Source organism: Armigeres subalbatus, chromosome 1 (genome assembly GCF_024139115.2).
Source record: "Armigeres subalbatus isolate Guangzhou_Male chromosome 1, GZ_Asu_2, whole genome shotgun sequence".
Lineage (NCBI taxonomy): Eukaryota > Metazoa > Arthropoda > Insecta > Diptera > Culicidae > Armigeres > Armigeres subalbatus.
This window is the reverse complement of record NC_085139.1, coordinates 221,239,400-221,257,800: the sequence shown is the minus strand read 5'-3', so window position 1 is coordinate 221,257,800 and position 18,401 is coordinate 221,239,400. Positions and strand designations below refer to the sequence as shown.

At 40.6% G+C, this 18,401-nt stretch overlaps 1 protein-coding gene across 2 annotated transcripts in view; it reads left to right on the top strand.

Annotated features, from left to right (window-relative positions):
• The window catches only part of LOC134205793 (protein phosphatase Slingshot), a 79,753-nt gene that overhangs the window by 56,597 nt on the left and 4,755 nt on the right, over positions 1-18,401 (top strand). For both annotated transcript variants that reach the window (XM_062681387.1, XM_062681388.1), the window contains exons 5-6: positions 17,826-18,020; positions 18,088-18,357. In XM_062681387.1, the coding sequence (XP_062537371.1) occupies positions 17,826-18,020; positions 18,088-18,357 (465 nt within the window). The remainder of the gene's footprint in view (positions 1-17,825; positions 18,021-18,087; positions 18,358-18,401) is intronic.

Here is an 18,401-nt window from a genome sequence, read left to right as displayed (position 1 = left end):
AAGCAGCATTTTCTGTCAAACGATGTTTTTTGGCAGCTCGGGCAAACTACACCATATGTTCATTTCGGCTAAATGGCCCTTTTCTACCAAACGACCATCTAGGCCTTTTTGGCTAAATAACCTATTCGATTAGAGGACTTTTCAGTCAAATGACCTGTTCGGCCGAACGACATTATCGGCCATATGTCTATTTCGGCCAAATGATTTTATGCCAGTCGAGTCTCGGATTAATGACATACATATTCGACCAAACAACAAACGGCCCTTCCCCGTCAAAACATTTGATTTCAACGTGAATTGCATTTAAGGGTTAGGCGACCATTAATCATGGAGATGTCTTTGTTTCTAATACAGTTTGCAATGCCGCCCCAAGCTGACGTATATCCAATAATTACTGTTAATCTCCTTAAATTATTAATGTAGATAAACTATAGACATATAAAAGCAGTGATAAATATCAATTTGTACTGAAAAATGAGTAGTTTTGACTTCAATCCTTATATTATGTAACGACAAAATTATAAGAAAATTCTAATTTCAGCTTAACCATCTTAAAATCAATATTTCAAGAACAAGTGAGGTTATCAGAGTGCGTTTTTCAGTTGTATAGCGCTTTTATATTATTGTTATCCATCCCTCCTAATAATAATGTGAATATAATGCTTACTTAAGTCATAATAAACGTTGGCTGTCTTGTCCCATATGGCGATCTTGTCCCACTTTGATTGTTTGAATTAGACCAGCCGGGACTAGCAAAGTTACTGAGTATCGTATGCTGTGCTGACCCATGTTGTTTTCAACAAACTTGCTGTTTACGATAATGTTGTGCTTTTTACAATAGCTTCAGAATCAAAATCAATATACGCTTGAATCTGTTTTGATTTATTATCATGGTTAAAATATTTTTTGCAAAGTGTTATGATAATGGAAGAGAAGAATGCAGCATGGGCGAGATTGCTGCAACACCGCACGAGGGCGAACGAGGCACGATATAAACAGGCGCGGAACAGACAAAACTCGATTTTCCGGAGGAAAAAGCGCCAGCAGGAAGATCGAGACCGTGAAGAAACGGAGCAACTGTACCGCGCTAATAACACACGAAAGTTCTATGAGAAGTTAAACCGTTCACGTAAGGGCCACGTGCCACAGCCTGATATGTGTAAGGACATAAACGGGAACCTTCTTACGAACGAGCGTGAGGTGATCCAAAGGTGGCGGCAGCACTACGAAGAACACCTGAATGGCGATGTGGCAGACGAAGATGGCGGTATGGTGATGGACCTGGGAGAACGCGCGCAGGACATAATTCTACCGGCTCCGGATCTCCAGGAAATCCAGGAGGAGATTGGCCGGCTGAAGAACAACAAAGCCCCTGGGGTTGACCAACTACCAGGAGAGCTATTTAAACACGGTGGTGAGGCACTGGCTAGAGCGCTGCACTGGGTCATTACCAAGATTTGGGAGGAGGAAGTTTTGCCGCAGGAGTGGATGGAAGGAGTCGTGTGTCCCATCTACAAAAAGGGCGATAAGCTGGATTGTAGCAACTACCGCGCAATCACATTGCTGAACGCCGCCTACAAGGTACTCTCCCAAATTTTATGCCGTCGACTAGCACCAACTGCAAGGGGATTCGTGGGGCAGTACCAGGCGGGTTTTATGGGCGAACGCTCCACCACGCACCAGGTGTTCGCCATTCTCCAAGTACTGCAGAAATGCCGCGAATACAACGTGCCCACTAGGGTGGCTCAAATTAGTATGGGAAAAACCTTTTCCAAATTTTTTGATGAGCCGGCCTCTTATTCGGTTCTATTTGATGCCCTGATGCTGTGGACAAAATTTCAGCCAAATCATTCAACGTTTGGTTGGTGCTAAACTCGTTGGAAGTTTATATGCAAAAATGTATGCAGAAACATCCAAAAACAGTAAATTGCAGTTGGACGGCACAACTTACGATGAACAACTAAGATACTCATGCAGATCTTGAAGAATTTAATACAGAATGTTATGCAGAAAACCGCGAGAAGATTAGAGTTTGCCCGGCTAAGTTATTAGCATTTCTCTGCAGTGCGGTTTGAGCAAATTTCGTTTCTTTTACCTTTGAAAAGAAATAAATTCACCCCTACAACACTCCAGTAAAATGCTAATATCTTTGCGTAATAAACTCTAATCTTCTCGTGGTTTTCAGCACAACATTCTGTATTTAATTCTACAAGAACTGAATGAGTATCATGATTCTTGATCGTAAATTGTGCCGTCCAACTGCAAATTACTGTTTTTTGATGTTTCTGCATACATTTTTCCATATAAACTTCCAACGAGTTTAGCACTGCCCAAACGTTGACCGATTTGGCTGAAATTTTGTCCAGAGCATCAGGGCATCAAATAGAACCGAATAAGAGGGCGGCCCATCAAAAAATTTGAAAAAGTGTTTTTTGAGCCACCCTAGTGCCCACACATCATCTATTCATCGACTTCAAAGCCGCATATGATACAATCGATCGGGACCAGCTATGGCAGCTAATGCACGAACACGGATTTCCGGATAAACTGACACGGTTGATCAAAGCGACGATGGATCGGGTGATGTGCGTAGTTCGAGTTTCAGGGGCATTCTCGAGTCCCTTCGAAACCCGCAGAGGGTTACGGCAAGGTGATGGTCTTTCGTGTTTGCTATTCAACATCGCTTTGGAAGGGGTAATACGAAGAACAGGGATTAACACGAGTGGTACAATTTTCAATAAGTCCGTCCAGCTATTTGGTTTCGCCGACGACATAGATATTATGGCACGTAACTTTGAGAAGATGGAGGAAGCCTACATCAGACTGAAGAGGGAAGCTAAGCGGATCGGACTAGTCATCAACACGTCGAAGACGAAGTACATGATAGGAAGAGGTTCAAGAGAAGACAATATGAGCCACCCACCGCGAGTTTGCATCGGTGGTGACGAAATCGAGGTGGTAGAAGAATTTGTGTACTTGGGCTCACTGGTGACTGCCGAAAATGACACCAGCAGAGAAATTCGGAGACGCATAGTGGCTGGAAATCGTACGTACTTTGACTCCGCAAGACGCTCCGATCGAATAGAGTTCGCCGCCGTACCAAACTGACAATCTACAAAACGCTAATTAGACCGGTAGTCCTCTACGGACACGAGACCTGGACGATGCTCGTGGAGGACCAACGCGCACTTGGAGTTTTCGAAAGGAAAGTGCTGCGTACCATCTATGGTGCGGTGCAGATGGCGGACGGTACGTGGAGGAGGCGAATGAACCACGAATTGCATCAGCTGTTGGGAGAACCATCCATCGTTCACACCGCGAAAATCGGACGACTGCGATGGGCCGGGCACGTAGCCAGAATGTCGGACAGTAACCCGGTGAAAATGGTTCTCGACAACGATCCGACGGGCACAAGAAGGCGAGGTGCGCAGCGGGCAAGGTGGATCGATCAGGTGGAAGATGACTTGCGGACCCTCCGTAGACTGCGTGGTTGGCGACGTGTAGCCATGGACCGAGCCGAATGGAGAAGACTCTTATATACCGCACAGGCCACTTCGGCCTTAGTCTGATTAAATAATAATATGATAATGATACAAACAAAAACAAAAAAAAACATACAGTTTTCTTTGATTACTTGTAAAACATTCAACAACTGGACAATCACTGTTCCTTAAGAAATAATTCAATTGGTATTGAACTGATAAAAAACCTCCCATACTATATACAAGAAAAACTTATGAAATAATTTATTTGAAGCTTTTCAATAAAACAGCGATGATCTTGCACTATATCGGTTGGGACAATTGCGCCTTAATGTTAGTGAAAATTGAAAAATCATCTATCGCGATTCTTTCCTGTTTTGAATAAAGTGGATTTGAAGTGGTGGAGTGCTCCAAAATCGATGGGCTTTCTAGATGCGTATTTGGGTAATTACCACACAACGCAACAGTCCTTAGTTTTTGAACATTTACTTATTTGCCACGACAGTTTTTTAAAACAAATAGTACATTTAATGACATATTTACAGGACCATTAATTACAAAATGATCAAAATACGATACAACACTGATAGTGGTTCTTGTCCTGCTAATAGTTAATTATAATATTTTCAACTGTTTAACATGTTCCCTCGGTTGTTAACGAAATTGCCTCAAACCTAATCCATAAATGCAATGAAAATGTCTACTCTACAGTGCCAGCTAAAAATATTGGGCTCATTATTTTACTTGTTGAAGAGAATTGAAAAATCGCAAAGATTCTGTATCTTTGAATTTGAGTGACGTGGGACGCAAAGTCGGGCTGAATCAAAGAAGCTTCGTTGAACGCACGAACTGTAATAATGTCCCTAGGAAGGTGTACTATTCAGGGTGACCAGTGAGTCGAGAAAGCGGGAAATACGGGAATGGAAAGTCCATGAAAGTCCATTTTCATTAAATCATGTATAACTATTGTAGTGTGAAACATTAAAAAAAAAATACATATACTGTTTTAAATGCACATGTTTTTCCACGTAACGTTTGAAACTATTTGAGGTATCCGGCTTTGTCAAAAGTATAATGGAAATTATATTGAAACCAGATTTCTACAATGTCGAGTCTAGAGCTCTTTTCGGTAGTGATGATGGGAAGCAACATACCACTTACGCTTTGGAAGGATTCTGAGACCAAGGAAATCTTCGAAGCTCCTAGACGAAGCTAATTAGCATTTCGTTGCAGCTTGTGGATTCCTGAAGAAGATGCTGTACAGGAGAAGTGCTTTCGGTTAATGAACAGTATTTGGTCGTAAACAAGCATAAGGATGAAGGAAAGACTGGCATAAACAATAAAGTATAATACCATAATAAGACAAGATGTAGACAGGATAGTAGAAATAATCATATTTATAATAATTCTCTGGTCAAGGGAGCACTATAAAGGGGTATGTAGCAAATCATTATTTTTTCCCAATAAAAAGCACTCATTTTTTAATCAAATTTCAAAGAACTCTTAGCATTTTATGCAGTGGCGTTTCCCTAACCTCAATCTACCTGTGCACTGGACTTAAATTTAAGGAATTTTCGTGCGAAAATGTATAAAATAACTAGATTTTGATTAGTTTAAACGACTCTGATAATTATATTTTCCATTTGGGCTGTAGAAATATCCAAATTTTCATTTTTTGTGTCAGTGCACAGGTAAAAAGTGAGGTTACGCGACGCCACTGATTTTATGGGTCGCAAGACATATGGGATTCTGATTGGTGAGTCGCGTATCGAAAAAGGATGGGAAACTCTGATACACTGATTCCCAAAAATAAACTTTTAAATAATTTGTTTTGTGCATTTTCATTTCCTTCTCCCCAACAAGCCCATTGCACATCTCACTTGTTTCGAACCGGTAATGGTTGTCTTCTTGTCAGTGAGAAACGTGGGTTCCACGTTAACACTCCAGGAATCCCAGGTGGAAGGGTTGCCAAACGGAACCATTAGTGATCGGGTATTGTCGGGTTTTGTCGTACCTTAGTAATGGCTCGGCTTATGAATCCGGAATCCTATTATTCTGTATCTGTCCTTAGACTCCAAGTGTTTGTCGGAATTTCTGTTGATTAAAATCGAAGAGTGGTTAAATAAATTAGTGAAAGAGTCTAATTAATACCCCTTATACTGGCAGGTGGTCAAATACAGCGGAACTTATTTAGAGCTTAGAACCCAAGCCTCGTGTCAATGCGTTTAGTTATAACGTTTACTTTAAAATGTTAGTTAAATATTATAATTGTTTGTGCTACTCTATTGTTCAGATCTTTTATGTAAGGTAAAAAAAGCAAACTGTTAATGAACAAAAACCTATTGGAAAACATATAACGTTATTAGGGTACTAATTATAGGTGTAGGTCCAGAAAGCGGACCTTTTTCTGTTTTCTTGTTCTTTTCTCGCGTTGATAAGGTGGTGCAAAATTGGTTCTCCGGACGGGACAATCTCCAGTTGTTCCCGGATTCGGACAAAACGAGTGTCCAGTATTACAACGCACACGTGAAGGGCCAGTTAGTGATGTCCATGTCCATTGCATTCGGCCATTGTACATCGCCTTTGACTACTTCGACACCACGCCACTGTCCGTACCCTGTAGCGTCCATTGCTAAGCTCCTTCAAAATTATCTGCATCGACTGCGCAAAGAACGTAACCGTGACATCATTTGGGTCCTGAAGCGGCCTTTGCGATTGCCCATCGCCATTAGATCACCTCCATCGTTGTCCGTGTTAACGATTCCGGAAGTGCCGGCTGTTAGTTCCCAAACAAGATCCGTCGACCTACCGCAGCGTGTCGAACCTCGATGTTACCTGACAACAGAACACCATCATCCAATGCAACACAGTCGCCGATAGAAAGGCCAAGCTAAAAACCGCAAGTATCCTAACCCTGAAAGATCATGACGTGTCTATATAAGCCAATAGTAATTTGTGCAACTAGTCACAAAAGGATGTTTTATTTTTTCAGCACGAGTTGTATGTTTTGCAACAAGTTGCACACACTATTTTTTGCAATGACAAAAAATAAGCTTCAATATGATAAATGTGGACCAAAATAGTCTTGTTTGATTCATGTTCTAACCAAAAATTCTAACCAAAACTTCAAGTTGGAGGTGAAAAGAATTAGAATCTACGTTATTGAGCCGCATTGCCTATGGAGATTCTTGTATTTTCATTTTCACAGTTTGACGATCGTCCCACCACAACACGCTGGGGGCACTTCTCGCGATACACACGTGCGTGTATAACTTTTGCTGTAGGTAAATTTGGTTGTGGATATGTAATTAAGGTAAACGACCCTGTATTTGTCTTCCCATCCCACCGCGACTGAAATCGGTGTCTTTCAGACATTTTATTAGCAAAAAACGCAATTTTGCAGATAAAGGAAAGCCCTCACCAAGAAAAAAAAAATAATAGATTTCTCTCTACTCCATGGCAGGCTTCTGACTGGTGACTCTGCCAGCAGCTGCAGCTCTTTTTATTCAAACAACAGATAATATACAATACAGCAATAACAATCTTAATCTACCAAAGCGCAACCGCATCTAACTGGCGCCTTATTCATCTTCCATCTACAGCGAGGTGTCGCACACTACCTGATATTCCAATAACTACCCAGGATCGCATATTTGTAACATATTATTTTTTGTTAAAATCGTGTAAAACCCGTGCATCGTTCAAAGAAGTTAATTTATTTCAGCTGACCCAACACTATCGTGCGTGCTTATTTGAGTTGAGCTGGTATTGATTGAATTTGTGGGGAAGAATTACAGACGTTTTCCTTTTTTTATGTCTTTATTAGCGAGACTTTCAATCCAAGGCTGGATCGTCTGGGGTTTAAAAAATTAACAAAAATGTAAATGATACAACTAGGGTAAATCACTACTTGGGCCTATGGACCCGATTCCCGGCTCACTGCACAGAAAACTAAGGATTTATACTGTTTGGAAGCCGTAGGTATATGATTGATAATTTTAAAAAAGTCTCATTTATTTCGCACAGTACTCAATATCGGAAGTTCCTCCAGGAATTCCTTCGGAAGTTCCTCTAGGAATTCCTTCGGAAGTTCCTCTAGGAATTCCTTCGGAAGTTCCTCTAGGAATTCCTTCGGAAGTTCCTCTAGGAATTCCTTCGGAAGTTCCTCCAAGAATTCCTTCGGAAGTTCCTCCAGGAATTCCTTCGGAAGTTCCTCCAGGAATTCCTTCGGAAGTTCCTCCAGGAATTCCTTCGGAAGTTCCTCCAGGAATTCCTTCGAAAGTTCCTCCAAGAATTCCTTCGGAAGTTCCTCCAGGAATTCCTTCGGGAGTTCCTCCAGGAATTCCTTTGGAAGTTCCTCCAGGAATTCCTTCGGAAGTTCCTCCAGGAATTCCTTCGAAAGTTCCTCCAAGAATTCCTTCGGAAGTTCCTCCGGGAATTCCTCCGGAAGATCCTCTGGAAGTTGCTCCGGAAGTTCCTCCGGGAATTCCTCCGGAAGTTCCTCCGGGAATTCCTCCGGAAGTTCCTCCGGGAATTCCTGTTTTTTCTTCGAAAGTTCCTCCGGGAATTCCACCGGAAGTTCCTCCGGGAATTCCTCCGGAAGTTCCTCCGGGAAATTCCTCCGGGAATTCCTACGGAAGTTCCTTCGGGAATTCCTCCGGTAGTTCCTCCGGGAATTCCTCCAGAAGTTCCTCCGGGAATTCCTCCGGAAGTTCCTCCGAGAATTCCTCCGGAAGTTCCTCCTGGAATTCCTCCGGAAGTTCCTCCGGGAATTCCTCCGGAAGTTCCTTCGGGAATTCCTCCGGTAGTTCCTCCGGGAATTCCTCCAGAAGTTCCTCCGGGAATTCCTCCAGAAGTTCCTCCGGGAATTCCTCCAGAAGTTCCTCCGAGAATTCCTCCGGAAGTTCCTCCGGGAATTCCTCCGGAAGTTCCTCCGAGAATTCCTCCGGAACTTCCTCCTGGAATTCCTCCGGAAGTTCCTCCATGAAGTCCTCCGTAATTCCGGGAATTCCTTTGAAAGTTCCTTCGGGAATTCCCTCGGAAGTTCCTCCAGGAATTCCTCCGGAAGTTCCTTCAGGAATTCCCTCGGAAGTTCCTCCAGGAATTCCTCCGGAAGTTCCTCCGAGAATTCCTGGAAGAACTTACGGAGGAATTCCTGGAAGAACTTCCGGAGGAATGCCTGGAGGAACTTCCGGAGGAATGCCTGGAGGAACTTCCGAAAGTTCAAGTCATGACAATGATCTGAATCGTAAGGACTTGAGTTAGCTCCAAAAACTGGAAAATTGAATACCAGAAAATGTGTAACATTTGGAGCATCCTTAATTCTGCAAAGATTTCAGAAAATGTCGAAAACGGCTTAAACAAACGGACAGTACACCCAGGTTTTTTTTACACGGTTGGAATCCATTAATTTCTCGGGTAACCTGAATTTTAACAGCTTTCTAAATACCCCCTGAATTTTCTTTGATTTTTTCTGAATTTTTTCGTGGGGTTAACTCATTGATGCTGAAGGTCTTAAACGACTAAAACCAAACCGTGTAAAAAAAACCTGGGTGTACCAGTTGACCAGTGAAGAATGTTTCGCTTATCGCTTATTTCACGACTGGAGCGGGTATCGAACCCTCTTCTCATAGTACACCTTATACTGTACACTGAGAGAAATGGAAGATACGATTTTCATAGGACTGATCAAATGAACGGAAATGGTCGTTTGGCCAAAAGTCATTGAACCAAAAGTCATTCGTCCAAATACCACTGCCAGGGTTCGGATTTCTCACTCACTTACGGGACAACTGATCACTCCACTATGCATTTTATCCGGATAAATTACAGTGCGATAAACTCCGGCACAAGCGATGGTGCGAAAAATTGTTATCCTTCTTCCCATGTCTCGCGAAAATCAAATGCCGCTTGCTTTGCCTCTCCAAGCTGATTGAATCTGACGATGCGCCACGATAAGCAAAAGGTTCAATACAGCAGTTTTTCCCTTCGCTTTCAATCAATTCATGTGGTGGCGTGGTTTTAGTGGGCGCTCTGAACATTTTAAAATTATTTTGGGTTCGAATCCCGTTGCGGTCCCAAATTTTTGTAAATATGCTTGTAAAATTTATCTGATGAGGCGACGAGAAGGAAAATTTGTGGATTAAAAGTAAATGATCCGGCGATCTGGCGCTCGCGAATTTATCACCCGCCATTCTATCTGGATAAAAATGTTGTGTGAGAATACTTCCTCACAGGGGTACCATGAAAAATTACACTCCGCTAAATGGATTAATCGCAGGTTTTTTTTTCATATGAGTGAGAATTCCGGAGCCTGACCACTGCCAAAACGGTTTAGCCGAAAATGTCATTTGGCCAAAGAGAACACACGGACGATAAGGAAATAACATTTTCGACCAAATGGCATTTCCTGCCAAATGACTTGTTCGATCAAATGTCATGTTTGGTCAACTGTAATTATCCGTCGAATGGCCCTTTTTCCAAACGGCAAACGATTTCTATGAAATCGAGTAATTACCATCATGCTGGATGTTTTGGTTGAAAGGAGAATAATCCTTTCTGAAACGATTTGTTACGCTTTCAATGTTTATAGTGCGTAAGGTTAAGTGTCCCGGATTGGTCCAAGAAAGTGTTGGTCTCTTTATATTAATATGTGAATAACATAATAGCAAAATCTGAAGTTAGTTTGTTTGATACAGTTGCTAAAATAACAAAAATAATAGCAGACATTGTTCGAGCGAATAGCTAAAAAATAACTCATTTTGACAAGAGCAAACCAATGGGAATATATTTTCAGAAAAGGTAATATCAAAATCAGTTATTATTAATATGTTGAAAATGCAAATGATAAATGAATAACAAAGTTTGTTTTGGTTGCAAAATGTGTTCTTCATTTGTTGTTCTGCTCTTTATTACAATAACATATGAATAACAAATTTTACTATTATATATTCATAAATAACATAAGAATAACAAAACCTGATATCACAACAGTAGAATTTGTTATTATTATGACACTAGCAGACCCGACGAACTTTGTTTCGCCTAAATTGATTTATTATCTGAATAATACTCGAGTTATGAAGAAATTTTGTGTTTCATTTGTATGGGAGCCCCCCTTTCCAAAAGGGGGAGGGGTCTCGAACCATATTAAGAACCTTCCTCGGCTCCGAAAACCTCTGCATACACATTTTCACGCAGATCGGTTCAGTAGTTTCGGAGTCTATAAGGTTCAGACAGACAGAAATTCATTTTTATGTATATAAATTTGTTTGTTGTTCACCTCTACCCGGGTACCTCTCTTGGGAATTACATGCCTACGTAAGCGGTTGGTCCCCGTTAGGGCCCAAAATCGAAAAATTACTTCGAAAGGAATTGAAGGTTTACTTGCGGGATCAAGATAGAATTCAATATGGATAACAAATATTGTTCTCTTATTTCCACATAGTATTCTAAGGATTTAAAAATGATGTACTCTTCCATTTGCTTTGCTAAATAACGTTGCGTAGATGGCTTTCAGTCTTGACAAAATCAAAACACTGTTATTTAATTTTATCCAACGGTTCAGTCTGTTTGTACCCCGAGGGGTACGTCGATGAGGTGCCCTTAACGAGATTTGACGAGGTCCTCTTCAGTCAAAAACCCACAAGTGTGTTTTTGCGCCTTGCAATTGTCTACAGCAATATGGTAGCTGTGTTTATAGCTTAGCTTTAATTTAGTATTCCGATCTTATTTGGGCACCTGAATTAAATTATGCCATGTGGCACCAGCAATATAATGTCTGCATCTGGAAATCTCCTTTATAATTTGTATATCCTATGTTCATGTCCAAACACAAAACATTCTCCAATGATACTTACAATAACCTTCAAACATTCATTACTAACAAGCAAAATATAATAAATCGTAGTACTTGTGGTTCATTTGCCTCCTCCACGTAACGTCCGCCATCTGCAACCCACCATAGATGATACGCAGCACTTTCCTTTGAAAAACTTTAAGTGCGCGTTAACGCACAACTATATCAAACAAACTAATAGCAGATTTTGCTATTCAGTTATTCATATATTAATAGTAAAATTTGATATTATTTTGCTGTTTTCTTCTACCCGGGTTGATCCTCCACGACTCTAAACGAGCATCGTCCAGGTATCGTATCCGTTGAGGATTATCGTATCAGTTTGAAACGGCGGGCGTCCAAAGTATGTTTTGTATGATTTCCAACCACCATGATACGTCTCCGAATTTCTCTGCTTGTACCGTTTTCGGCGGTCACCAGCCCAAGTACACGCATTCTTCAACCACCTTGAATTTGTCACTACACTACCGGTACAACCTCGTGGTGGGTGGCTTACGTTGTTTTCTTATGAGCCTCTTCCTATCTTGCACTTCCTCGAAGAGGTGTTGATGTTTCGCTTAGCTTCCCTTTTGAGGCTCCCTCCTTCTTCTCAATGTTGCGTGCGATAATATTACCAAGACCATCGCCTTGCCGTAACTCTTCATGCTTTCCGAAGTCACGCCTTGATCAACCGTGTCAATTTATCCGGAAATCCGTGCTTCTGCATTAGCTGTCATAGCAGATCTCGATCGATATGCGGCTTTAAAGTCGATAAATAGAAATGTAGGGGAAGTGCACCGGTTTTGGCCAACTTAGTGCCTAATTTGGCCAACCCTGGAAAATACATATTTTTCCAAAATAATCGGTCAGTTTAAAGCAGCGTTGAATCGTGAGGGATATATCTTTTGTTGAAACTAATAAAACTTTCGCGAATCGCTTTATTTTTGGAGTTATTCGCAAAATTGGTCAAATTAGGAACATGGCCAAAGCCGATTCAGTTCCCCTATGGGTGAGCATGTTGTATTCGTCGCATTTCTGCAATATCTGACAAACGAACTACAACTACATAAAAACAAGTATTCCAGATTCTATAACATTCCCCTGAAAACCATACCCCAGAAAACCATTCCTCAGCAAACCGTTCCCCAGAAAACCACTTCCCAGAATGTACCATTCCCCAGAATGAAACATTCCCCCGAAAACTATTCCCCAGAATGCACCATATCCCAGAATTTTTTTTCATGCCTTTAAAAAGATTCCTACAATGACGAAAAAAGATTTTGGCAACTAAAAAATTGGAATGAAAAGAACGGCTCGGGAAAAAACTACAAAGAAGTCCAGTTCAATCTGATATAATATATTGTGTTAGGTATACAAAGAATTTCCCTTAGTCTTCAAACTTAGACTAATGAATATTAGCATATGGTCCATGGTTCGCCATGCGGCGCAGCTTAGTCTTGCTGGTACGACATGACCGCTGGAAGGCTCTGCCACATCGATTTTCGAAATACTGCTTCTGATCCTGCTTATGAATTTATTCGTGATTTTGGCCTTACAATAACCTTTGCATACAATGGAGCTTAGTGGACCAAAAAATGCTATGACAGTTTAAGAAACATTTTCACGCTTATAATGTTCGACCGCGTACTTTTCCCATGGTCTTGGTTCGCTTGATAAAGTGTACAGTGCGCGCCGCAATACTTCCTGTTTCGGCGGCATATTGTATAAGGATTCATTCACATGTGAAAGCATTATTATTGTGATAGAAAAGTATTGAAGTCATTCCAATGTTTTAGTTGCCACCCGTTATTACTTTTTTTTTTTTTCTAGAGTTGACCAGTTGTAGTCTTAATAGACTGGTATCTCGGCTGGGCTCTCCATGTGATACACAATACTAGCAGACGACTCAAGCTATGTTGCTCACAAGGTCACTGCGGTCTGGGTTCGTATTGTGATCATACCGATACATTTCCCTTCCCGCAGTCTGTCAGTTCAAAAACAAATAATAATAATAATGAAAGCTCATCACGCGCATGAATGTTTTCGGAATAATTAACATGTAAAGTTGATTTAATGTTTTCTTGGAGCCGACACTCAATACCGAATAGTAGTCTATGTTGACAACGGGTGGTACTGATGCCATCTCCAAGTAAAGGCCGTTCTACAGCGATTAACGCAACGGCGCATCTTGACAGTTATTCTGTATTCTCTGTCAAAACGCGTCACCGCGCCCACCACCGCAGCCGAGCCATAACACTTTGATGTAATGTGATGGGATCATACTAGTGGACTTTGTTTCAACATGGAATAATTTAAATGGTATCGTAAATATACAATAAATTAATTTAAGTACTATTGCAATGAATGGACATATTAATCTGAGAGCTTCCATTATTTTGGCGGTTGATCAAGATTATGGCGTCATATCCTTTACAGTACTGTCTGATATCATAAATTTCAGTAGTCAAATGGTCATGTTCTATTCCGCTCTTCAAAATTCAAGTCTTTAAAGTCTGGTCCAAGATTCAGTTATCAATGGTATGGTAATGCTTCATTGCTTCATTGATTTATATGAATAACATCATTAAAAATATGTACTACTCTTTGGATCTTTTGGTCACATAACTAAACATTGATATTTTGTTTTCGATTTTGTCTTACCTTTTAGTGCTTCTAGTAGTCATAATCATTTACCTGACGACCGATGCTTCTTGAACGAGCGATGTTTATGTTAGTGTTGAAAGCGTGTAGATCATTGTGTAGTTTGTATAGTTGAAGTTAATTGCTTTAGTTTGACTCTTCACGTTCAAAGTCTAAACCTAAGCAGAACGATTCGTTTTCACTAAATCCTTCGAATTCTGATGGAATCAGTGAGCTGCCTGTGCTGTCTTCGTCTATATCACTGTCTTCCTCATATTCCGATTCCACCATCTCGTCGTATAACCACCGTGTCATGTTTTTATACCTTTCACTATCAAAGAATGCTGCTTGCCAATCCGTTATGTGTATCTTACTTCTATCGATATCTTGTCTTATATTGGTCCTCCAAGTAAAGGCCGGTCGACCCATTTTTTTCTTCATAGGCAGTTTATATTCTAACGCCGTTTTGAGTATTCCCTTGTTCTCACTACGTAATATATGACCATAATAGTTTAGACGATTTATCCTTATTTTATTATTTATGGTCTTTCCTTTGAGCCATTTTGGAGCAACATGTATATTTTCAACTTCTGAGTCGGTGTGTGTAGACATATTATTATTTTCGCGGTCTGGTGTTGAGTCATATGTTTCTGAGGACGTCTGGTGATCTTCACTTTCATGTACAAGTTCTTCATATTCAGTTTCACTTCGTTCGTCGTCAGCTAAGCTTAGTCGCTTTAAAACTTGAAGCATATGATTTTCCATTCTTCGCAAAGAATTTCTATTTCTTTTCAGTATGGTTGCTACCTCCATCGAGTACGTTACTACCGGAGTAATAAGGCTATGGTACAACTTTACGACAACCGACCATTTAAGTTTATGTTCTTTTAAGAAGGAACACAGACTGTAGAATGCCTTATATGCTTTCTTCTTCCTTTCTGCCGTAGTTTCCCGTCTAGTAAGGCTGCTTGTGATATAAGCACCTAGATAACGTAGTTTGGTGACTGTTGTTAGTTTATATTTTCCAAACGTTAGGATTGTGTCAGGTTCTTCATTATTGACGTAATATGGGTCCCTAATTAAAACTTTAGATTTCAGCGTATTCAGTTCCAGACCAATCGAAGCAAGTATGGGCTCTAAAACCGATAGCAGTTTTTCAACATCTTCGTCATTTCTACACAGAAACAGTAAGTCGTCGGCATATCCCAAAATACATGGTAGTTTAATATCAGTTCCTTGTACAAGCGTGATGTCTGGTAGAAATTCATTGATTGATTTCAACGCGTGATGCAGCAAGAGAACGAACAACTCCGGGCTGAGTGGGCAGCCTTGTTTTACGCCTCTTCCTTTCTGTACTGAATGTGTTTTTTGCCCAAACCATTGGATTGAGGTGGTTTCGTGTAGACATGCAACGATTATTCGATTAATCAGCGCCTTCGAAACTCCTAGATCGCTCAGGATGGTTGCTGTCTTAGAAATGTCTAGATTGTCAAACGCTTGTTTCAAGTCTAGCGATACTACTATGGTGTGACATCCTTTACGCCATCTTTTGTCTAAGATCCGTCTTAAAACAAAAATTTGATCAGAAGCGCTACGCTTCGCTTGAAAACCCATTTGATACTCCGGCACAGGATCAATTTGTTCTCTTAGTCTGCTGAGGAGCAACTTTGCATATATTTTATACGCTGTCTGACATAATGTGATGCATCGATAATCATCCACTTTTTGAGGATTCTGCTTTTTCGGAATCGGAATTTGAATTGTTTCCGTCCAGCTTTGAGGGATAACATTATTCTTGAAAACATCTTTTAATATGATATGGAAATGCTAATATCATCTTCCAAACTTGGACGTACATGTTCCTTTGATAAATTAGAAGGGGCGAAAGATGGAAGGTCGTGATATGTGCCATCACAAATATTGCCTCCGCTCGCTTTCAAATCGACTTCTATAAAAACATTCTTCATGCCTGCCGTATCCTAACGGAACTATCAATTCTATACTTTCGCCTCTAATTCTATCATGAACATGTACGTCCAAGTTTGGAAGATGATATTAGCATTTCCATATCATTGTAAATCGTTTAACTTCACGTAGAAGTAACACACACGAAATCATTAATTTAGTATCTTTTAATATATTCGTAAGTTCTACAAGTAGTTCATCCGACCCGTACTTCCAAAATTCATTGTGGATTTGATCCAAGCCAGGTGCCGTGTTATTTTTGATCGACCAGATGATGTTTCGTACTTCTTCAATTGTAGGTTCGGACCCTGCATTTCTGCCATCATCCTCTTCGATTGTATTAATTTGTGTTTGATTATCGTTTGCCTGTTTCCGAGCTTTCTCTTCCCATTTTTGAATATTTATATGCTTACGAGATTTAGATGCTTTGTTTCTTTTGTGTTGTTTGATGAATCGTAATACTGTTGTCATTTGAGTCAACGGATGTTCTTTACTTACTTCTGTTATCAAAGCGTCAACCTTTTCAGCAAAGTGTTCATCAAATGCTCTCTTTTTCCGTTTTCTAGCTTCGATAGCTTTCCTTTTCAGTTCAGCATCAAATTTATCAGCCAGATGTTTTTGATTCGCTGATTCACCTTATTTCCGGCAAATGCTTATAGTAACCTGGGATTCCTCTGTACATGGGACAGTTATGCGTGTAACGACAGTATTTGTATTTTTTTAAATTTTATTCAATGAAACTGTATATGTTCATCAGTGCGGGTAAATTCATATTTCAAAAGAAGGCATCATCCACTTGTTTGCTATACTCCGGGCAAAAGCGTGATTTGAAAGAAGGCGCATTTCAGGCAAATGTGTAAGTCAAAAGAATATATCACTTGTTTGTCTTATTCCGAGCAAATGCGTTTTTTAAAAGGAGGATTCATTCGTTAACCTTATTTCGGGAAAATTCGAGCCTTTCAATAAGAATTTATTTACTCATTTTTATATTCTTGTGCCTTATTATGGACAAACGTAGCACAAACATATTATAGAGGGAGTACAGGAAAATGCGCGTTTTAAAAGAAGGAATCATTGACTTAATTGCCTTACTCCGGGCAAATGCGTTGGTCCCTATGTGTTTCCTCAATCAAGGCGTGTTTCAAAATAAGAAGAATTTTTTTCTGTTTTGGGGTGAAGCAAGAATAGACGTGACCAAGATAAATACACCACTAGGTGTTTGCACTGAAAATGATTTTTTTACCCCCGCGCTAGTCTCTCCCATCTACTGTCGAAGTGAGTGAACCCTGATATAAGAACCCTGGTCTCCCCCATCTACTGTCGAAGTGAGTGAACCCTGATACAGGGTTGGCAGGCACCTTACGCTGGCGGGCTCGTTATGGTCATTATGCCAAAAGGCACATTGTACTTGAAACTATAGTTTCTAATAATTACCACAATGGCCTTTGCACATTCAACTCATCAAAACAAATTTTATTTATGGTCTTGCGATGATGTTTGTAAGAAAACAAGAAAATGAAATCATGTCTATTTATATATTCTGTTTTCTGGGGAGAACGGTACATTCTGGGGATTGGTTTTCTGGGGAATGGTACATTCTGGGGAATGGAATTCTGGGGTATGGTTTTCTGGGGAATAGTATAGAACCGTATTCCATTACCAACCGTCCAGATTTCAATTACCGTTGGCTTTTCCAACTGAGCAACTTATACTTCTCGCTTAACTTTTCAAAAGGACCTAAGTAACATTTTTTTCATGAATTAATTTGAGTACTGCAATCAAAAGCTTACATGTTTTTCTGTTGAATGCGCTATTCAAATTAAATCATGAAAAAAATGTTACTTAGGTCCTTTTGAAAAGTTAAGCGAGACTTATCATACTATTCTCCTTATCCCGCACAGGTCCGCTCTGCAAACCCTGCACAAAGTGTCATCCAAGGCGCGGGAGTATAACTTCTTCGCGGGAGGCTCATCGCATGAATGGGTGTCCTACTACGAGAGCCACATCGACTCGGATCGGTCCTGCCTCAATGAGTGGCACGCGATGGATTCCATCGAGAGCCGTCGGCCACCGTCTCCGGATTCCATCAGAAATAAGTACGCCCCTGCAGTGAAAATTGTTCGAAGTTGTTTCTCAAAATCGGAATTTTGTTTTTTTTTTCAGACCGACGGAACGCGAGGAAACGGAACGTGTCATACGCACAAAACTGAAAGGGATCATGATGACGGTGGATCTGGACGTGGTCACGTCCAAATTCATCCGCGGCCGGCTGGAGGAGCAGCTGGACATGGATCTCGGCGAGTACAAATCTTTCATTGACGAGGAGATGTTGGTCATTCTCGGCCAGATGGACGCTCCGACGGAGATCTTTGATCACGTGTACCTGGGATCAGAATGGAATGCCAGTAATTTGGAAGAACTCCAACGGAACGGGTATGTGCATGATTGGCTTGTTTTTCTGTATTAAGTCCACTATC